This window comes from Notamacropus eugenii, chromosome X, assembly GCF_028372415.1.
Source record: "Notamacropus eugenii isolate mMacEug1 chromosome X, mMacEug1.pri_v2, whole genome shotgun sequence".
In the NCBI taxonomy this organism is placed as follows: Eukaryota; Metazoa; Chordata; class Mammalia; order Diprotodontia; family Macropodidae; genus Notamacropus; species Notamacropus eugenii.
This window is the reverse complement of record NC_092879.1, coordinates 52,273,782-52,297,356: the sequence shown is the minus strand read 5'-3', so window position 1 is coordinate 52,297,356 and position 23,575 is coordinate 52,273,782. Positions and strand designations below refer to the sequence as shown.

Here is a 23,575-nt window from a genome sequence, read left to right as displayed (position 1 = left end):
AACCTCTCTGAATGTGAGTTTCTTCATCTATAAAATGGGAGAGAATACCAACAGTACTTAACTCACAGGTTGTTATGAGGATCAAATACAATAATGTATTAAAGCAATTTAAAACCATAATGTCCATAGTGCCAGGTGGGGCAGGGAGAAGAGGAACCTTATTAAAAGATTTGTCCTCCTTCAGGAAAATATCTGCATTTTGAACTATCTGTGGGTTGGTTTGTGAAATCATAAGACTGCCAGGGTAGGTGATGGAAAAACTTCAAGGAACAAAGTATATACACTTCAGGAAACACAGTGGGTATAGCTGATGATTTTGGGGTTAGCCTGAATTAGAATCCCAGCTCTACCACTTAGTACCTGTGCAATTATAAATTGCTTAAACTTTCTGGGCCTCAGTTTCCTCCCTTGTAAAATGAGAGGGGAGATGATAGCATGAAGTAGTAGAGAGACAATAAGGAAGACTTCAATTCATAGCCTACCCCTGAAGGTACTATGTGACTGTGGTCAATAATCTTACCCCATAAGTGCTTCAGGTTATTCTCTGACAGTAAATCTGTTTTTTTTTTCTTTTTTGGTTTTAATATTTATTTTTCCCAATTACATGTAAAAACAATGTATAACCTCCATTTTTTACAATTTTGAGTTCCAAATTCTTTCCCACTCTCACTCCCTCCCCCCCTCAGTGAAAAGGCAAGCAATCTGATAAAGGTTATACATGTGCAGTCAGGCAAAACATATTTCCACATTGGTCATGTTGTGAAAGAAAACACAGACACCCCCTCCCCCCGAAAAAAGAAAAGAAAAAGAAAGTAGGAAACCAGTATGCTCTGAACTGCATTCAGACTCCATCCGTTTTTTCTCTGGCGCTGGATGGCATTTTTCATCATAGGTTCTGCAGAATTGTCTGACAGTAAATCTTGCCAGATCTGCACTGGTGATAGGAATATCCACGCTAGAAGTTCACCTCAAGCTAATAAGATTTAGAAGTGCAAAACTTGAACTTGGTAATCTCTAAGGTGCCTCTAAACTCTTATGCATAGTGCATATCTTGGTTATGGAAAAGATAAAGCTCAAGCAATAGAAATTAGGAGAAAAAGCCAGAATTCATGTTAGTCCCTTTTTTTCTGTGTATCAAACAAATTGTCATAAATCAGCATGATCACAAATATGAGAAGAGTGTAGGAACACCAAACATTCTTTATACATTTCATGTTTCTTAGAAAACTACAGTGTACTAGTAAACATGATTTGATAGTACATCATTTTACTAAAACTAGAAATCATGTGCAAATCACTATATTGCAATAAAAGCCTGAGGGAAAAAAATACCCTGAGACAGTTACTTGAAATACTCATAATCTCTTTATTTTCAGGCTGTTTGCAGGAACTCATTTCAGAATATAAGAAAGCCTGATATCACCAAGGTGGAACTCTTAAAAGATGTCCGGAGCAAAAAGGACCTTATTATTCGTCTGGTTGCCCACGATATTGATGAAGAAGAGACAGAGAACAGAAGGGATGATGGCTTAACCTCTGACGAGGATGAATATGGTTTGCGAGAAGTTGTTTTAAAGGAAGAGTGTGCTCTTGATCTAATGCATATGACTATAAAGGATGAGGAAGAGGAGCCAGTGCAAGAAAGTAAAGTCAGTTTACCCAAGGTTTCACTGAGCTCCAGTAGCCTGAAGAAACTATTCTCCATAAGCAAGTGTTGTCAAACTATTCCTACTAGCACATCAGAAAGTATTCAAACCTCTCTAAGTCAAATCAAGGAACCAAGAGCCCAAGAAGTGCTAGAAATATCAGATGAGCCAGAAGAACCAGATGAGCCAGAAGTGCCAGAAATCCCACAAGTGCCAATAGCTGTTGCAGAAAGCAAAGTGCTTACCCAGGTAGCATCCCTGACAAAGATCAAGTCTTTTGACTTGGAAGAAAAGTCACCTTCCTCCGTAAGTGACAAATGTGACTATGTTACTTTGGTTCTCTTATAATATTGGTCAGTTCTTTGATTGTGGAGAATGGCAGAAAAAGTGAATATGTTGCTGGTCAGTCTTCCCCTGATTTATGATCTCCAGGGTTCCTTCCATGTCTGAAATTCAGTGATTTCACAGTGTCACCACAGTGCCAATTATATTATCATACTGTAAATAGTTCCTTCACTAAATCCTCCTCTGATGCCTCATTGGGACATGGAAGTGTAAGTCCAGTGACAGATAGGGAGTGCCCAGATAATTCCTACAGACTCAGAGTCAGGTTGGCCACAGAGGGATGAAGTTTTAGCCAAAGCATCTCCCAGAGATTGAAATTTATGTCTGCCAAAGAAGCCCCTTACCCCCAACTGAATCCTATATCCTTGAAGTGGTGAAGTAAGCTGTAGATGCATAAAAGATGAAGCAACACTGATGGTCTTGAGAAAAGGCAGGAGGATGTAGTGAATAGAGCACCAGACTTGGAGTTAGGAAGACCTGGGTTTAAATCCTGTCTTGCAGACTTCACTTCTCTGGGCCTCCATTTCCTCCTCTAAAACTGTAGTCCTGTGATGATCCTAAGAAGCATTAGAAAAATAGAAAATGAGGTTGCCCTGAGTCAAGTGTAAAAAAAATCATCTCCAGGAGGGCCTCTCAACACATTTGGTCTCCACTCTGGATGCTGTAGAGTTCTGAGAGTTTTCTGGACAGGAATGGCATGATAGCAAAACCAAGCCAGGAGGGCCCCACCCCCAATCTGATGCCCCAGATTATTCTTTTTCTTCATTTTCTTGCCCTCCTCATACAGGGTTTATTTTGATGGCTCATGCTTTTACCTTTTCTACGCTGTCCCCCCCCACCCTCTCACATGACCCAATAACATTAGATGTGCTCAGAAGTGCTAGAGTTATGTGGGCAGTTAAGGGCATTTCTATGATAGATTTTTATTCCCCTTGCTTAAACCTGTGCTTTGATGTTTTTCTTCTACTTTTTTCAGCAAGAAGAGTTGAGAAACATTGTTTCGGAGCCTCCACGTTATCTGATACACAGAACTATGAGCTCATGCTCATACAACCAAGAGATGCTTTCCGAAGGGTATGGTTTGGTTGTTTTTTGGGGGGCTTTTTAGCAATAAGTTTATTTTGACTTCCTGTGATAAGCCCAAGTCTTCCGATATGTAAACAACAGCATAAGAAAAAGATATTAGAAGAGCAAGCATAAGGAAACTCCCAGAAGAGATTGTAAATGATCATCCTCATGTCCCTCACCTTCTATTCTTTGGCCTTTATTAAGCTCACCTTGCCTTTAGCCCTGTAGTGATCAAAGCATCTTGTTTCCGTGATCCCTTTTGAATGTCATTTCTCTCATATGAATTTGTTGCCGTTATCATCTCTAATTACGTAGTTGTAGTCACTGTGTATGTTCTTTGGTTGTCCAGTTGGCATCACTTTATACCTTTCTATGTGAAAGAAATATGAAATGAGACTTGTAAATATGTTGAAGCTAGATTATAAAAGTCTTTAAATGGCAGGCTTTGTATTTTATTCTAGAGGCTAGAGGGAATCATTGAAGGCCTTTGAGCTGGGCCTCTTTGAGCATGGGAAGACTGCTTTCGTTACAATTCAGAAACTTTTACTTTCTGTAATTCGACCATTGTACCTATCACTCTTCCATCTAGGACTCTCTATTTTGATTACATTTTAGTAGTTTCCTGTTTTTAATTGGGTTTCTATAAAGGTAGCAGAATTTGTTTTCTCAATTTATAAGTTTTTTAATATCCAAATGTGGACTGCTTTTTGAAAATGTTCCATGAAGGTTTGAAGAAGTGAATTAATTTATCTAAATGCAACAAACTAATTTTTCCAAGATTCCATTGATGTCTATAGTTCCTTTCCTATTTATCAGTTCCCTTCTTTTAAAATATAGTTGCTGTGCTGTTAGGCAAATAATATTGGTATACTTTCCTTATGAATGGTGCATTTAAGCATGATGTCGTCCCCATCTCATAAATACTTTGTAATTTGAATTCAGCCTTGCCTGACTATCATGGCTACAGGTTCTGATTTTCTGGGCCAGACCTGTGACTTCTCCAACCAATGCTGAAGGGCTAATGGCAGCTAGGGAAATGTAAAGGAGCAACTGCTCTACCATTTATAATTTCAGAGGGTTGTTTGGGGGCCCTGAGAGATTAGGGACCACTCTTCCAGGGTCACACTGCTCGTATGTGTCAAAGACAGGATTTACCTGAAGCAGTGTAAATCTTATTCCAATTTTTCATTTTAAATCTGCCTTTGGGTGTTTAATGCTACATATGGTTGTCTTGGATTTTTTTTTAATCAGTTCGATAACCCTATTCTGTTTAATAATAGAAGTCAATCTATTTATAGTTAAATATGGTTCTGTCATACTCTGCTAAATTACGTTTTTATCATTAAGGAATGTATTCTACCTTCATTCACTAGAATTAGTCCAAACCTGTCTTACACATATGCATGGGAGAACATACATTCATCACCAAAGATGGATCCTAAATTCCTACTCTTTCCTCTCAAAGTTTTTCAGTGGTTTCAATCTTCCCCCTTTCTTTCCCTCCTTTCCTAAATGGAAGTGCTACTTTGGGATTATCTGTTCTTCCTTCTCCCTCAATTATCCATTTTTTGTAACACCTGCAATAAAAGAATTCTATCTTCTCATTCCTCCTTGTCTTTTACTTTGCTCTTGTTGGGAATTCTGTTGTAATATATGTGTTTTATATATGTATACATACGTTAACATACAGGTATGTATATATGCATATTTCCACATGTATATGTGAATGTATCTATCCATCTACCCATACACACTTTCTCATATACCTATATATACGTTTCATCTACTCTTTCTCCCTCCCCACCCTCAGCCTGTTTGTGGCCTTTAATTGTCAGTTCGGACAACCTGGCTGCTACCTTGCTATTGGTTCAGAGTCAAAGCCACTGTTGCCTCAATACTGATGAAAGTGGAAGAATATTCAATTTTACTATCTATCATTCTAGTGCCTTTCCCAAGTTTGTCCCCTTCTACCCAGAGACAACTATGGATCACACCACTCCCTACCCTTTGTGTTTTGCTCACCCTGTGAAATGTTTAAATCTAAACCCCATTTTTAGCCAGTCCAGGCAGAAGTTCATAATTGATTTGCATATCAAAGGTCCTAGCTAAGCCTGGCCTCCTTTACCAGGAGAAGTTCTTGGTTGATTTACATATCAAAGGCCTCACTGTGGCTTACTTTTGCCAGTAATTTTTTAATATTAGATGAATAATTGGTGTTCTTTGATAAGCAATGTTTTCCATCTTATCTACTTGTAAAATCTCCTTGTCAGGGTATCTTTAGTGTTTGACATCATTGTGTTTGGGTGAGTTGAATCTGGCATTCTTTCCTGTTGGTGTCTGTTGCATTGCCTATTTTATAGCCTGTCCTTTGATCTTCCCATAATTCTGGAAATTTTTTCTTGTATTATTTCAGACTGCCAGTAGTCAGTGAAACATTTATTAAGTGTGTACTATGTGCCAGACACTGCACTAAGCACAAGGGATTAAAAAAAAAAGACAATCCCTTCAAGGGGCTTACAGTCTAATGGAGGAAGGCAACACACAAAATAAGCCAAAAAGCAAGGTGCAGAGGGGAGCCAGGGAAAGTACTCCACGAAGAGGCATAGTAGGGCAGCCAGGTGAGAAATGATTTCCTGAAATATGGTGTCCAGACTCTTCCTTTCTTCACATTCTTGAGAATGCGTGATGGTTCACCTCTCCACAGCCTGTTGCATTGTTCCATCTTCTTTACTCTTTACATCCTGAAGCCTCCCTGCAGGTGACTTTCCATCACATTTTGCAGCCTTTTGGTCTTTCAATAGAACAATTCGATTTCTCATTAACTCCTGATTTTTCTCTCAGTTTTCCACAGCACTCTCAACATTAATTTTCTTATCATTCTATCTTGTTCCTTTTTGGGGGGGGGGAAGGGTAAGGAGGGGGTGAATGCCTAATGGCAGGTCTCACCACTTCCTTATTTTCCTTTAAGTGTTTTATTATTAAATCTGATGAGTCTTGTGAAACTTCTGGATTCATTTTTTGGATCACTGTTGGTACTAGTCCTTTTTTCTTCTGGTATCTTTTCTTTGAATTTTTTCAATGCAGAAAATACATTCATCATGTTTCCAGTGTTATTTTCCTGCTTGCTCATTTCCTTAACCATTCCTTTTCCCTTTCTGAGAGGCTATTATCTTTTTTTAAATTTTTTTAATTAATTAATTTGTTTTCAACATTCATTTCCACAAAATTTTGAGTTCCAAATTTTCTCCCCATCTCTCCCCTCCCCCCCAAAATGCTATGCATTCTGATTGCCCCTTCCATCAATGTGCCCTCCCTTCTAACAACCCTCCCTTCCCTTATCCCCATCTTCTCTCTTGTCCTGTAGGGCAAGATAAATTTCTATACCCCATTACCTGTATTTCTTATTTCCCAGTTGTACACAAAAATAATTCTCAATATTTGTTCCTAAAACTTTGAGTTCCAACTTCTCTTCCTTCCTCCCTCCCTACCCATCCCCACTGAGAAGGCAAGTAATTCAATATAGGTTATAAATGCATAGTTTTGCTAAAGACTTCTTTAATAGTCATGTTGTATAAGACTAACTATATTTCCCTCCATCCTATCCTGCCCCCCATTTCTTCTATTCTCTCTTTTGACCTTGTTGTCCCTCCACAAGAGTGTTTACTTCCAATTGCTCCCTTCTCCCATTTGCCCTCCCTTCCATCTTCCCCCCCACCCTGCTTATCCCATTCTCCCCTACTTTCCTGTAGTGTAAGATAGATATTCATACCAAATTGAGTGTGCATGTTATTCCTTCCTTGAGCCGAATGTGATGAGAGTAAGTTTCACTTTTTCCCTCTCATCTCCCCCCTTTTCCCTCCATTGGAAAAGATTTTTTTCCCTCTTTTATGAGAGATAATTTGCCCCATTCCATTTCTCCCTTTCTCCTCCCAATATATTCCTCTCTCTCCCCTTAATTTTATATTTTTAGATATCATCCTTTCCTATTCAATTCACTCTGTGCCCTCTATCTATATTGTATATAATCCCTCCAACTACCCAGATACTGAGAAAAGTTTCAAGAGTTACAAATATTATCTTTCCATGTAGGAATGTAAACAGTTCAATTTTAGTAAGTCCCTTGTGATTTCTCTTTACTGTTCACCTTTTCATGCTTTTCTTGATTCTTGTGTTTGGAAGTCAAATTTTCTTTTCAGCTCTGGTCTTTTCATCAAGAATGCCTGAAAGTCCTCTATTTCATTGAATGACCATTTTTTTCTCCTGAAGTATTATACTCAGTTTTTCTGGGTAGGTGATTCTTGGTTTTAGTCCTGGTTCCTTTGACTTCTGGAATATCACATTCCATGCCCCTCGATCCTTCAGTGTAGAAGCTGCTAGATTCTGTGCCATCCTGATTGTATTTCCACAGCACTCGAACCACTTCTCTCTAGCTGCTTGCAACATTCTCTCTTTGACCTGGAAACTCTGGAATTTGGCTACAACATTCCTAGGAGTCTCTCTCTTTGGATGTCCTTCGAGAGGTGATCAGCAGACTCCCTCAACATTCCTTTTGCCCTCTGCTTCCAGAACATCAGGACAATCTTCCCTGATAACCTCATGAAAGATGATGTCCAAGCTCCCTCCCCGATCATGGCCTTCAGGTAGTCCCACAGTTCCTAAACTGTCCCTCCTGGATCCATCTTCAAGGTCAGCTGCCTTTCCAATGAAAGATCTCACATCATCTTCTGTTTTTTCACTCTTTTGGCTCTGTTTTGTAATTTCTTGGCTTCTCATAAAATCATTAGCTTCCAATCTGTTCCATTCTAATTTTTAAAGAACTATTTTCTTCAGTGAGCTTTTGAGCCTCCTTTTCCATTGGCTAATTCTACTTTTTAAAACATTCTTCTCCTCATTGGCTTTTAGGACTTCTTTTGCCAATTGAGTTAGCCTATTTTTAAAGGTGTTATTTTCTTCAGCATTTTTTGAGTCTCCTTTAGAAAGTGGTTGACTCACTTTTCATGATTTTCTTGCATTGTTCTCATTTCTCTTCCCAGTTTTTCCTTTACCTGTCTTACTTGATTTTCAGAATCCTTTTTTGAGCTCTTCCATGGCCTGGGACCATTGCATATTTATTTTGGAGGTTTTGGATGCAGAAGCCTTGACCTTTATGTCTTCCCCTGATGGTAAACATTATTCTTCCTCATCCGAAAGGATGGGAGAGAATACCTGTTCACCAAGAAAGTAACCTTCTATAGTCTTATTATTTTTCCTTTTTCTTGGGCATTTTTCCAACCAGTTACTTGACTTTAGGGTCTTTTGTCAAGATTAGGGTATACTCTGGGGACCTGTAAGATCTCAGTTCCTCCAAGGTGGCACAATCAAGGAAGAGGAGTTTACTCTCTGACCAGGCTCACAGCTTCAGATAAGTTGCTCAGTTCCTTCAGGGGCTTTGGGCAGGGGGTGGGGAGGGGCAGAGCCCCCACTCAGGGCTGAGGTTCAGATCAGCTGCTCAATTCACCCAGGGGCTTTATCCACCAATGGATGCTGACTGCTGCCTGCCTGGCCACCATAGCCACTGCAGCCTGGGGCCGGGGCTAGGGGAGGACCCTGGTCCCTTGTTACAGAGGTGAAAAAGCTCTCTCACTGACCTTTGAAGCTGTCTGTGGCACCTGCGGGTTGAGAGATCTGCAAACTGCTGCTGCGGCTTCTGGGGATTCCAACCCCGGAGGCCTGCTCCAGTCCTGCTCTTCCCAGCACCACAAGGCCAAGGTGGGGCTGCACTATGCCGTTCACTGTGATAGACCTTGTCTGTTAGCCTTTCAGGTCACCCTGGACCAGAAATCTCCTCCACTCCATCTTTCTGTGGCTTCTGCTGCTCTAGAATTTATTGAGAGTCTTTCTTTGCAGCTATTTTATGGGCTGTGGGGGAAGAACCTAGCATATGTGCATCTTTCTACTCCACCATCTTGGCTCTGCCCCAGCATTATTATCTTTTCAGAAGCTTTGATTATCCTTTCTTCCTACCTCTTCTCCCTCACCTTTTAGACATTTTTTGATATTTCTGCCTCTATCCTTCTGGAGGGTACTAGGGTCCTGGGCTTTCTAATACCATCTTTTGAAAAGGTAGAAACTTTCAATTATACTAGTATTTAAGTAGGAAACTAAGTGAAAAGAAGAATTGTTTAGTGGGATAACCACAGACTTTGGAGAGAAAGGAATTGGATTTGATTCATGCCTCTGCTATTTATTGAGTGGCACTGGACAATTTTGCTTCACTCTCTGGGTTTTTTTCCTCCTTGTGTAAAATGGAGGGAGAGAACTAGATGATCTCAAAAGCTCCTTCAAACTTTAGATGCTCTGATCAAATTTTTATGTCGTCAACTATGCTATAAAGCAGACAAAATTCCATACTTTGTCCCCTCAAGCACCAGGCAACCATGGACATTGTGGTACACCTTGGCTATCTAAAATCTTTCTCCCCACTGTGGTTTCCTTTCCAGTTATGCCCCAGCTTCCAAATCTTTTCTTCCTGTCAGGGATAGCATTAGTGTGTGGGATAGAGTGACCCTTACTCAAATTAAACTCAGAGGCTTCTCAAGGTAGAAGGCAAAAAGGAATTTATTACAATTTCATGAGAAGGGGTGCTTCCCTCGAGACCATGGGTGGGGACAGCAAGGGAGTGCACCTGAGTGGAGTAGAGTACAGCAATGTATGGTCCTAAAACAGAAACCCTGTAGCCTCTCTTCCCATTGGCTGGGAATCCACACATATAGCCTAAGCACGGGAATCTACCCCAGAGACAAAGAACACAGAAAGGATCATTGCTCACCAATGAGGGTTTTTGTTACCAAATATGGAACTTAAGGGAAGAATGCTGATGTGGTGTGACCATAACTTTGGTGGTTCACCTCCATCTCGGAGCATTTTATTTACCTAAGGAGGCAAATGACCAAGAAAGTCCAATCTTACTATCAGTGATGTCCTTCAAAAGACTGAACTTTTAAAATCAATACTTTAGAAAAAGAGGGCAACTCTGGATCTCTCCAGATCATTAGCAATCATTTCTGTCATGGCTATTTATCCATACGTCCCCCATGGAAAGTCAACATGGCATAGTGGATAGAAGGTGGGCTTGAAACCAGTAGGACCTGGGTTGTATACTGTCATGGACATATGTCCTTCTGCCATTGTGGCAGTTGTTTAAGTTTTGGCAGGAAGGGTGGGTATTCTTGGGGAATTCATGTCTGAGGGGTCTTCACTTAATCTGATTTCATTCAGTAGCAAGCCCTAAGAGCACCTCCAGCACTTTCTAGGAGGGAGAGAGCGAGCATGCTTCACTCACCAGCTCCTCCCCTGCCAGGTCCCACCCTCCATTTGATACAGGAATGCAGCCCATGACCTGAGGTTTACTTTCTCCCTTCCACTTGGTGCTGTACCCCAGGTGAGCCCCACCCCAAATTTTCCCAAAGTGCTAAATGCTAAGCCACCCCAATGGTTAGCAGTTAGGACTAGTAATAAGAGTCTGGAATTGGCAGCAACAGAGGTGAGAGAGGATGCAGATAAATCTAAACCAAGGTCAATTCAGGTATCACTGTATTTTGGTTCTACAACATTCTGCTTGACTTGGAACCTAGAAGGGATCATTTTTGTCATTATCTGACTATATCAATACTTGACAAGTTGTTCTTTTAATTAACATGTAATTTCTTCCTTTACTGACTAAACAAAAAATGAAACATTCTCTTTTTTTTCCAACAGTGACAGCAAAGGATCAGGCAAGAAATCAACTGACGGTTTGATTACTTATTTTTAATTTGCATTAGAGCTTATTTAAGAAACACTGGTCACTGCTTTGATACCTTTTAAATTTGAGGTTATTAAATAATACTAATAATATACATAAAATATTTTAAAATATACATGATTTCATCCTTATTAATCCTCCCTCCATGCCTTAGTATACTGTCTTCATGATTTCTTATGACTGAAAACATTTATTACTCCAAAGTCAAGTTTCTAATGAGAAAGTTTCTCATAGGGTAGGCCTTGGAGGTCAGAAGTTGTTACTAGGCCCAAAAGCCTAGTATCATTTTCATGCTAAGGCAGCAAGGGAAGACTTCAGTAGAGGAATACTTGTAGGAACTCATATTTATATAGCACTAGAATGTCTATAACCAAGCACCTTAAAAGGAAGGTGGTATATTCATGATTTCCATCTTGGAGATGAGGAAACAAAGCCCCAGATAAGGGAAGGGACTTGTCCAAGGTCACTCAGGTAGGAAGGAAGTGTTGGAGCCAAGTCTAGTAGGGGAGCTTTTGAACCTTCTACTCTACTTACTTCTTAAGGCTGCCAGAGTGGAAATCCTCAGGATTAGGCCACCAGTTTGTTTGCCTTTCCAGAAGTGAATAACTTACACATGCAACTCACAGTCAACACAGTAATGGCTTGTCTGTCTGAATCATTATTAAGATATGCTAAATGATGCCATAGTCTGACTTTAAGACAACTATGCTCTCATGGCAAATACTTGCCTATTCCAATTCTTGAATGGAAATACTGGAAGTATCAATGTTGGCTTGAGGATTGTATTGGTTCCCCCCCAAAATGTAAAAAACCCTAGAGTTAGGAAGGTCTCTGGGGATGAGCTATGGGAGGACGTGGACAAAAATGGCCCAGGTTGTGAAGGTGAGGCTAAATTAAGATCTGCATCAATGGAGGGAACACATCTGTTGATAAGACCACAGATCCATTGAAAAAGCAGAGAATCAAACATTCAAGGCAGAAGAGTTTGTCACACATAGTTTGGCCAAGACAGGTGGTGTGGACTTGGAGGCAAGGGAGAAGGAAGGACGTGGGTATAGGCCAAGGAAAAGTATTTGCAGTGTGAAGCAGCTAGAGTAGCCAAAAATCAGTAATTGAGGAGGCAGGAGATAAAGCAAGACAACTGACCTCTCTTCCTCTCAATGACTCTACCCTATACAGTCAGACTGTAACTGATAACCCAGATTTCAGTGCTTCAGTTTCCTCATCTACAAATGTGGATATGATAAAATATGTTGTGAGCAAAGCACTTAGAAAACCCTAAAGCATAGGAGTGAATCTAGATTCTGGGGGTATAGGGTTTCTCAGTGGCAGCCACAGGTTAGGTAGGCTCTCATGGATTTCCCTATCCCACACCTGGGACAAAAGAGGAGGTTCAGATTTATCTTTGATATCCAATTCTTGTAAAAGAATGTATAACTTTAAAATACTGTCACAGTTTCCTAGTTTAAATTTCTGAGAAGTTTGTTCTATATGTGGGAGAGGGGAGGGAGAGAGAGAGAAAAAGGAGGGCGGGGGAGGGAGGAAGGAGAGAGCAAATGAGTGTACTAGTATAAGCTTAGGAGTAGAATGAAAACCCCTGAGGGGGATGTAAGGTTCAAGCCTCAGTACTTGAGTTTAGCCCGACACTTTCCAGTCTTGTGACCCATTTAAACTACTTGCAAAAGTTGAGCCACCAGTCCTCAAGGAAGACTGTCCATCTCCATGTCTCACTGCCAACCCTTCACCAGAAATAACAGCCTGCAGTCTAAGGAGAACATGAAGTATCACATATGTGTTCCCTGCATCCTAGAATTAAAGCAAAGGCCAACCCTACCCCGTCCATTTTACACATGGACCAGAGAAGGGAAGTAACTGCCCAAGGTCCTGCAGAATTCCTGGCAGGGCCAGCCCTGCATCTAATCTATTGGACTTTAATGCTATACCATGCTCCATCTTTTTATAATCTCTCCCAAGGGAGCCAGAGCCAACCCCCAACACTATCAAGGACCACACCTCCTTAGGCTTCAGTTTACTCTGGAAAGATTCCAATTTAACTGACTTAAACACCCACTAATTTTGGTTGTGGGATATTGGGTGAGTTATGGAGAACAAGTGTGATAGAAATCTGACCTCCTTTAGAAATGATCATTTTTCAGACAGAGATCTTAGACTTTCACAACTCTGTGTTTTACTCACAGTGTATCTGGAAGAGGCCAAGACCCTAGATGAAACAAGTAGCCTTCAGGTATGTATTTCAAAGTTACACCTAAGAGTGGAGGGTGAGCTGAGACCCCAACAAAACAGCAGAGTTGGCCTGAAGTGACCACATCCAAGATGACTTGGAGGTCCTCTGGCCCTTCCTGGCTTCCCCATGGTCTAAAAGTCCACGAATTCCAAAGGAGAGCCAGCCCCTTAATAAGAGCTCCCGTTTCTCCAGCCACGGTCCTCACAGCAGCACTGGGCAAGTCTTAAGATTCCAGTTTTATAGTTGAAGAAACAAACTAAGGGAAAAAACCTGATGGTAGTCATTGCTGACATTGGAATTTGGCCCCCAGATATAATGGGCCTTGCTTCTTTCCTCTTGTGTGTGCCAATGTGACCTGATTACTTTTGTCACAAGGACTGCCCTTGCCAGCTTCCTTTAATTTTGGTATTCAAAACATTTAATTTTTTTCAACTGACAAGGTTTTATTTTCTCTCCCTCTCCTCACTGGAAAAAAAAAGGAAAAACAAAACTCTTGTGATAGATTTGCCAAGTCAAGCAAAACAAATTCCCCAAAGTGGTCATGTCCAAAAAGTCTCATCCTGCACCCTGGGTCCATCCCCACTGTCAGGAGGTGGGCAGCCTGCTTCACCATGAGTCCTCTGGAATCATGGTTGCTCTTTCACTGTCCTGCTCCAAGTTATTAAAGCTTCCAAAGTAGTCTGTCCTTACACTGTTCTACAAATCGTCAGTTTTCCTATTCAGTGCCCCTCTCGGGAAAGGATGATGTATGTGATGCTTGATACTCCTTTCTTAAGAGGATAAAACCTTTTATTCCCCAACTATAAATACAGTATAAATGGAAATTCCTTTGGGAGAAGCAATACCTTCCTCTCATTTGTAGGAAGGAGTCAATGATAGTAGTTCCTTTCCTGAGAGGGGAGAGCACTGGGTGCTTTAACTGGCCTCATGAACACGCTAAAGCAAGGGTATTGAATAGGAAAACTGAAGAGAACGATTTGTACAACCATGGCACAAGCAGTCTGGCACTAGCAGTCTGGTTACTGGGTGGCCTGGTTTCTTTTCTGCTGTGCATGTTGGGGTGTGGGTTGTACTGCAAACTTCTGGAGGTCTTAAGGCACTGATGACATTGGGTCACAAGAGCAGTGGTTGCTGTGACCTCAGCAACTCCTGAGCCCTTCCCTGGTTTCTACAGAAGACCCATGCTAGAGGTCATAGGACTTTACCATCCTGTACTAGAGAGGATATTGATGTTTTCTTTTTCTCTCTTATCTTGGTGCAGTTTATCACCATCTACGAAGGCACTACATCAACCTCCAATCAGGCCTCCAAGGAGGGCACACCAAGTATGTAACATGTTCTTCAAATATTAGCTTAAGTTCCCACTTTGGTCCCTGTGAATTGAAGATTTGTGATCATTTCCTTCCCTCATTTCTGCCCCCAGGCCCAAGAAGCAGAAATAGCAAGTGGTCCCCAAACTGGCAGAAGCCTTCCATTTTGTCATTGTGTGTCCCACCACATAACTAAACTGCCACGGTCTCTCTGTGATTTAGGCTTTTTACTAATTCAGACAGGGCTTTCCTTCTCCTATTCCAAAATGTATCATGGGATTTAAACCTTTGAGCTCATCTAGTTTAAATTCCTCATTTTACAGAAGAAGAAACTGAAGCCCAGAAAAGAGAAGTGACTTACCCAAGGTCACACAGCTAATACTTAGCAAAGATGAGATTGGAACCCAAGTCATCAGTCTCAAAATCCAGGGCACTGGATGCCACTTCTTCTTTGAATGGTTTTACTTGATATTACAGAAGATTAGCTGTGTAGCCAGGGTTGAGGTTTTGTGTCCAAGGCTCTCTTATCAACTGTACCACACTGCCTGGAGAGAGGTTAAAATTGTCAAATGAATTCTTGAGTAAGTTTTGTTCTAAGCCAGTATTGCTGTAACTACATTATAAATCACCTACCATCTAGTGCAATTAAGATGCCCAAGACATCTCAGACCAATAAAGCAGGCCCACTGCCCAGAAATTAGACTGATTTTACCAGATACAGTCGGTATTACAGTCTATTCAAAGAAACTAGATACAACTCGGGCACTGAAGACTTTGACGTGAGACACAGTGCTTGTCTCTTCTTTTTTTCATGTTTTCATTCATTCCCCTTCAGATGTATGTATGTGTATATATACATATATACGAATATATGTATGCTTCCATGTAATAAATCTCTCTCATGTTGTCTACTCTCCTCTGTCATTTGCCTCTTAGAAGGGCAGTGTGGTACAGTAGATAGTGCTAGCCCTGTAGTTAGGAAAACCCGGGTTCAAATTTCACCTTTGATATTTACCAGCTGGTTGACTGTGGGCAAGTCAGAGGCACAGTCTTTGTTGTGACCTAAAAAAGGCCTCCCTCTGGGCTCTGTGACCATCTCCACTGCCACCACACCATGATGACTGATGATGGCCATTTGTAAGTGAGAGGAAAGGCCTTGGCTTAAGAGAGGAGAGAGGATGGAGGAGAGCGGAAAGGGAGAGAGGAGAGAGAATACTTATGTGTAGTGGGGAAGGGAGATTAGAGTTGTTGGGATAGCCCCACTATTTCATTTTTCATGGTAGTTTTGTTTTGAAAGTCAACTTAATTTAGAAAGTTTAGAAAAACAGATGCTCTTCTAACCTTGCATTTTCACATGGGCTTAAAGGATTAAAGATAAGAGACCTAAAAGTAGTCTAGACCCCCTCATTTTAGAGAGGCCATCAAGACCCAGAGAGGAAAACGTAGCCAAGAATACCATGATGGTCAACAGCAGACAGAGGCAGGCTTTATTCTGACTCCCTTTGGCTCCAAATCCTCTACTTCTCATCATACCCCACTGCTCAGAGTAGATAGGACTCAGGCCAGGGGGAGGGATGGCATCCTGGCATGTAGCAAAAAGGCATTTGGGTACCAGGCCTACTCACTCAGCTTTAGCAGGCTCTTGGAAGCCTGCATGAGTACTGCTGACTCAGATCACTCATTGGTCAAGGGAAACACAATTATTGTCCTGAGCTATTGGGATCCTACCTATTAAGGACTTTCTCAAGAACCAGTGTCTCTGCGAAGCTATAACACAATACTGGTGTAGAAGAATAGAGCACCAGATTTACAGCCTGAGGAGCTGGGTTTGAAGACTGGCTCTACTACTTAATCCGTATCTCAAATCCCTTCCCATTTGAGATATCAGGAGCTGCCAGCCTGATGGGAGGCATCCTTGTTGCAACTGGGAAGTTGGGTCTTTAATGCACTTGCTCTAAGAGGCAGAAGAAAGCCCAGCTCCAACAAAGGCACAGAGGCATTCTGATCCCCAGGTAGTATACACAGAAAAACAGAGGCAGGAAGCTCGGGCAGCCTAGAGGGGAAGAATGGTGGTCCTTTGGCCCTTGCCTTGGGTGGAGGGAGCCATAGGTGTACAGTGTGTGTGATAAGAGTGTGACAAAGTAGATTTCTAAGCAAAGGGTGCTGGGAAAAGGGAGAAAAACTCATCGGTTTCATCAATCTGGCAAAGACAACAACAATCCTTATTCCCAAGGAGCTTCCAACCTCACAGGCAAATAAGAAGATAACTAAGTATACCCAGCATCAATGTACAGAAAATACAAATAAGTAAAGCAGTTAAAGACAAGAAGGGGGTGGGGATGGAGAGACAGATTAGGAAAGGCGTCATGCACAAGATGGTGCCTGAGCTGCATCTAAATGGCAGAAAGGAACTTGAGTGCGGTGGAAAGGACAAGGTGCATTCCAGGCATGGAGGTGAGGAACAAAGAGGACAACAGTTTGGCCAGAAAGCTAGGCAGAGGAGTTTATATTTTCTCCCAGAGGCAGCAGGGAGCCCCCTGAAATTGGCTGAGTAAAAAAGTCACACGGTTAGATCTGGGCTTGGACTGAAGTGAGGAGAGATATGAGGCAGGGAGACCAACATGGAGGCTGTTGCAATACTCTAGGTGAGAGGTGATGAGGGCCAACGGAGAGATGGCATAAATATACAGATATGGGGTGGGGTGAGAGAGTGAGAAGCTAAGGATCATACCAAGGCCATAAACCTGAGACACCTGTGAACTGGGACTTGCACCAGAAATAGGGTAGTCCAGAAGAGGGGAAGTTTGGGAGGAAAGAGAATTTTTTCAAAATGGGACATGAAGGAATAGAGACTTGTAGGTGATGAGGCAGGAGTTTATCCTAGGTCTACAAGAATATATGGAGGCAAGAGGTGGCATATCCAAACTGGGGAAGAGTTTAATTAGTACAGTTTGAGAAAAACAGAGGAAACTTTGTGAAGGGGAGATGCACAAAATAAAACTGGAATACCAAGTTCAGGAATCTGTATTTCATCCCAGATGAAGCAAACAAGTTCATCTAATAAGCCCCCAACAGTGAGAAACATGCTCACCTTAAACAAAGGACAATACTTGTGAAATCAGGAAAGCTTTTATTAATCCATTCCCCCTGAATGGATGTGTAGCCTTATAGCTTCCCCAGTAAGGTTACAGGATGACTACAACACAGAGAAACATGGGGCTTCTTATACTGTTTTCCTAACTTTGGATCTCCTCGGATACCATACCCTGGCCATGTGATTCCATGTTCTCTTGTCTGATAGGCTTTTCCTCATACAGCTCCTTGAGCCTGCTCATTAGTCTCTGACCTTTAACCTGTCCATGCTAGGTCACAACCCTTATCACCTAGGACTGTGGAAAACAGCTTTCTTGCTTCCCACAAGTTGTTGAACAGAGGAGTAACATGGCCAGACCTACCGTTTAGACAGATTACTTGGGCCACTGTGTGAAGGCTGAATTGGAGTGAGAAGACTAGGGTCAAAAAGAGCAGTTAGAAGGTGGGAATGGAGAGGAAGGGATGGATGGGACAAATATTGTGAAGGTAACATGGCAACTGAATTGTTGGGGAATGAGGGGGTAATCCAGCATGACTCCCTGGTTTCAAGCCTACGTGACTAACACAAGGTGGGAAGCTGAACCAAAGAGTAGGTTTGGGTAGAGATGTCCTTTTTGGACACTTGGAGTCTGAGGGGTGAGAGAAGGCAAGTCATGAGAGTAGGACTCTAGAGTTTGGCCTGGTATTAGAATGTATGAAGGGACATTTGGAAAATAAGACCACGGAAGTAAACTGACAAAAGATTGTGGAATGCTAATCCTTAAACTACCTCCTACAAGGCTTATCTTAAAGCTCACCTAAGAAAACCTCTGAACATGCTTTGTAAAACATGAAGCCCTAGAGAAAAGAGATGACAAAGTAAGAGAGGAGGGGGCTAAGAGTAGGAGAAGCCTTCCATCCACATAAGCCCAAGGCCTCACCTTGCTCATAGAGGAGTTAAAAAGAGTCCAACAGCTCTAACCTAGCTCTTTACACTTCCCATGATGTCTGTCTACAGGAACTCCTAGGGCTCAAGTCTCCAGACAATCTTCCAAAATGCTTGAGAAGGTGTCTTCAGCTCTGTCAAGGTTGTTTTCTCGATCAAGCACTGCTACTGACGTTGCATCAATACCACCTAACCAGGAGGACAAGCCTTGAAAATGCTGTACATACTTAATGTCAAAGAAAGTTAAATATATTTAAAAACAATCAGGGTGTGTCCAAGGAATGGATTGATAAATTATAGAAGCAGAAGCCTGCTTGCACTGTTTAAGGGGGAGGGAGCCTTTGTTTCCTTATCTGTAAAAGGAGCTAACTCCTCTCAAAGGGTTCTGAGAAAAGTACACTCTTGAAGGAGGGGAGCTTTCTGTCCTAAGCATTTCAGAATTCCCTAAGGGTAAGGTAATACAAGGATAGGTCATGACAAAGAGCTTTGTATTTAAAAACAATTTGTTGACATGTCTAGCTGTATACAAAGATGCACAACACTAGCTCGAGTACACGATTTACAAAAAAGCAGAAGCCCCCCCCATAGAGCTGATACTAGAGACTATTGGGGAGACAAAACTAACCTAACACACAGGAAATGGGGTATAATGGAAAGAGGACAGGCCCCTAGGCTTCAGTTCTGGCTCTACTCACTAGTTGAGTGACCTTGTTGTTTTTTTCTCTCTGGACCTCAAAACTGCCTCATCTGTAAAAAGAGGGATCTAAAGTCCCTTCCTGCTCTAACATTGTAAAATTAGAGAACAATATGAGACAGTATATTAGCACAGAAAAAAGCCAAGACACTGTCAAGATGAGTTCAAATCCTACCTGACACGTACTGGCTGTAACTTCAGGCAACTAAGATGAGTTGCCCATCTGCAAAGGTGGAGAGAATCCATACCCAAAGAATTTCTCAAGCTAAAGAACTTACAGCTCAAGAGTAAACCAAAAAGAAATCATTAAATGCTAGGTGCTATAGGAAATCAGACAAAGACAGGTCAATGTGGACTAGAAGAGCTTCATGAAGAACTCAAGTTGGGCCTTTGTGCAATAGAGAAGTTAATAAATTTAGTAAAAGAATTACAGGTAAGCCCCCACTTTTCACAATAGTTACTGATAATATTTAATATCATTTTTGGACTTTAATAAGGGCCAGAGCTTGAATTAAGGAAAGCCTGGACCTAACATTTGAAATTACTGGGAAAAAACATCCTAAGATTATGGGTAGCTCCAGGAACTCACCTTGCTAAAACACTCCCTCTCAATCCTGATCACTTAGCATTTCCCATTCCCTCTCAGAGTTAAGAAGAGTATCTCAGATCGGGGATTTTTAACACCTACAAGAGTACATGTTAACCCCTCTCATCCCAGATCTAATTATAGAGAGGAGAACGTAGAAGTGTAGGGACAGCATGTGAAGAAATTTATGTAAACTACTTGAGACCCACCTTAAGATGTTCCATTCTTTAAAAAGATTTTAAAAGCAGTAGTGTTTTTCTGTGATCAGTTTCTTACTAATGTGAATTCCATTACAACACCATTTTTACTAAAGCATTTTGTGATATCTAGGAATTCTGCAATAACTAAGAATTCAGTTTGTTATAATACTTTGGGAATTCCTGTTACTTAAGGACATTTTTATAACAACTCAGTTTTAATGAATTACAATTTTAAAGGTTTATTTCTCCTTTAAGGAGGAAGAAAGTTACCTATCATTTAAAAGTTTCCAACTAATTTTTTTCACAAAAGTTTAGTGAACATCAGAATGAATTTTAAACTGTTTTTAAAGAAGGGAAATAGTTTTAGAAGAAATGTTTTGAAAACTCTTGTGTGATTTTTATTTTATTTTTTTTCTTGTGTGATTTTTAGAAGGCCTACTAATTTTCAAAATAATTTACTGTTAAATTAGGCTGTAAAGCTGAAGAGATCTTGCTCTTCTGATCTGAATTTGTAGTCATTCTACGGCCTAAGCAAGGGTTAAAAATTGTGTTCTATTTGCTATTTAAGACTGGGACTGAAATTTACTATTGTCTGAAGCTCTGCTTACAGGAATAGTTGTCTAAGTTATCATAAAGCCAATTGACATGTGCTGCAGGCTGAGAATAGTGGATGCCTAGAAAGGTTTTGAAGACAACCTTGGACATAGCCTGGGTAGGATCTTGCTAACTATTTCCCAAATGTGCAATTTCCTTTCAATCCCTCACTTGATTACTCCTAAGTCCTCCCCCCCCCCCCCACCTACCAACCACATGATTGGCTGTCAGTTAATGCCTTATTCTTGGAATCAAACAGAGCTAAGAAAGTTCTTTCCTCTGTTAAGATATATGACATTGTCCCTCTTTTTCTCTTAGGGCAAATGTCTATAATCAAGTTCTGTAAGTACAATACTAAGTCTGTTAAATAACAAGTGGAAATTGGAACATCTCTGAGTTACTACAATGAGATGCAGGAATGAATAGCTTACCACTTTAACCTATATTCAGTCAAATAAATAAATAAATATAATATAGGGATAACATCCTCCAAAGGAGGAAATGATTAGATCAAGTAATAACACAAACATGTAAGGTGATACATGTCTAATTAAATAGAACAGCAAATTTTGAGGAAAAGCAACAGGATCAGACTGATTCCTCTAAGAATTATATACAGATGTGTATGACTGGCTTCTAGAATTTATTATGTTTTTCATAATAAGATCTCAAATTTGGATTTTTGCATAAGAATTGTGTAAGATAGTGATAAAAGCAAGTGAAATTATTTCTTCTTTGTTAAAGTACCTGTCTAGTAATTTTAAAGGGCAGATGAGTTCATTTTATGGTTAGACCCTCACATTTTAAAAGATTCTTATACCAGGTACAGGATTTAGATAAGGACAGAACAGTAAATGATATGCAAACTGAAATTCTATCAAGTTTCCAAAAAAGGGGAGAACCAATTTTAAGAAATTTTACTAATTTACATTGCCAGAATTATCTGGAATTTCTAGATCTGAACCAGAGAAGCAGAATTTCCTTTTTGAACTGTCCCAAGAATAAAAGCTGTTGTCAAAGAAAGGCTATCTAGGTATCAGATAACTACATGAGACATCTGTGATTCAGAAAGTGATGTTTAAATGGATATTAATAATGGATTACTGGGATACCAGGAACTTAATGTTAGTTAACATTGATAATTGGTTAGTTAGCATTGATTTGTATGGTTCATGTTTAAGTTTTTTTGTTCCTCTTGGTGACATGTAAATCTCCATTCTCAAAACTAGTCTATTGTGACCCATCTAAGTTTAAGCTGTACCTGATTTAATGTAATTATGCAATTTTGTGAATTTTGAGAAAAACCTTATTGCGTTGTTTGAACCTAGACCTGCGTGGCTGGGAAACTGAACTGTTTCTATGTGCCTTTAGCTGTGTTGTACTGTTTCCTCTTAATTATCAAGTCACATGTCTTGTGGGAGCCCCTGCCACGTCTTTCTGTAGACTCTGGGATCCATCTGTCACATCCATTGCCCTTGCTCCTGAGTGGACATCTGAGCCCATAAGAGACCTTACCCTCCAATTTTGAAAGGGCCTGAAAAAGACATCAGATGTGGACAGCTTTCCCAAGAGTCTGGACCAGGCCCACATGAAGAACAGCTCCCTCCCTCCCTACCTGAGCCTCTTGCATACCCAGAACTGATTAATTAGAGGTTTTTCCATACCTTTCTTAGTCTACAGGCGAAGCCTTAGGCTTAGCTTTGACCAAAGTGAGGAAATGATGATATTTAATATCATTTTTGAACGTTAATAAGGGCCAGAACTTGAATTAATTAGAAGAGCTTGGACCTAACAGTTTCTTTGTTCTCTGAAATAGACTTAGAGAATACCTGTTCTTCTGTCAACAAGGCCAGATGGGGCTGACTTAGCATACTTTATGAGACCCTTAACCCGAAACACTATCTTGAATAATGTGGCTTTTTCCATATCTTAATATTTTGTGGACATGTACTATGTTATGGCATGTTAATGGTAAAGAAAACACAGATCTCCTGGGTCACGATTTCACTTGACCCAAGACAGCCTGGATGCCACCTACCATGAAGAATAAGGTAAGTCTAAAAGAGGCTATATTCTGGCTTGGAAAAGAGGTAGAAACTATACAAGAACAGCTGTCCTTAACTTGTGATTTTAATGTATCACAATATTGTAAAACTCCTCTAAAATATAATTCAAGCTATCTCTCTCTCTTTCTCTCTCTCTCTTTCTCTCTCAATCTATCTATCTATGTATCTATCTGTCTACCTACCTATCTACCTATCATTTATCCCTCTCTCTTTCTCTCTCTCTCTCTCTCTCTCCATCTATCTATGTATCTATCCGTCTATCTATGTATCTATCTACTTACCTACCAACCTACCTACCTACTTACCTACCTACCTACATACCTACCTATCCACCTACCTATCTACCTACCTACCTACCTACCTACCTACCTACCTATCTATCTATCTATCTATCTATCTATCTATCTATCTATCTATCTATTCTATCTATCTATCTATCTATCTAACTATCTAGCTTCTATGAATCTATCTTTCAAAATATCTATCTGTCAATCTATCTATCCATCTATTTACCTATCTATCTATCATCTATCTATCTATCTATGTATCTATGTATTTATGTATCTATCTATCATCTATGTATCTATCTACCTATATACCTGTGTAACTATCTAACTCTCTATCTATCTATCAATCTATCTATCTATCTATCTCTATCTGTCTATCTAGCTTCTAAGAATCTATCTTTCAAAATATCTATCTGTCAATCTATCTATCCGTCTATTTACCTATCTATCTTTCTATCTATCTATCTATCTATCTATCTATCTATCTATCTATCTATCTATCTATCTATCCATGCATCCATCCATCCATCCATCTATCCATCTATCCACCCTTCTATCCATCTATCCATCTATCCATCCATCCATCCATCCATCTATCTATCTGTCTATCTATCTATCTATCTATCCATCGATCTATCCATCTATCCATCCATCTATCCATCCATCTATCTATCTATCTATCGATCGATCTATCCATCTATCTATCCATCCATCTATCTATCTATCATCTGTG

General features: G+C 40.4%; 2 protein-coding genes across 12 annotated transcripts in view; one reads left to right on the top strand and one right to left on the bottom strand.

Annotated features, from left to right (window-relative positions):
• LOC140515482 (fibrous sheath-interacting protein 2-like) overlaps positions 1-18,681 on the top strand; it is a 100,832-nt gene extending 82,151 nt beyond the window's left edge. For 4 of the 5 annotated variants that reach the window (XM_072626199.1, XM_072626198.1, XM_072626200.1 and 1 more), the window contains 6 exons: positions 1,377-1,952; positions 2,968-3,065; positions 10,797-10,831; positions 13,041-13,087; positions 14,349-14,412; positions 18,488-18,681. In XM_072626199.1, the coding sequence (XP_072482300.1) occupies positions 1,377-1,952; positions 2,968-3,065; positions 10,797-10,831; positions 13,041-13,087; positions 14,349-14,412; positions 18,488-18,627 (960 nt within the window). In that variant the 3' untranslated portion in view covers positions 18,628-18,681. Of the gene's footprint in view, positions 1-1,376; positions 1,953-2,967; positions 3,066-10,796; positions 10,832-13,040; positions 13,088-14,348; positions 14,413-18,487 lie in introns of those variants that run through there. The other variant, XM_072626201.1, reaches the window with a different exon arrangement.
• Positions 1-23,575, bottom strand: part of LOC140515491 (uncharacterized) — a 497,421-nt gene that overhangs the window by 299,381 nt on the left and 174,465 nt on the right. The gene's annotated exons all lie outside the window — the stretch shown is intronic.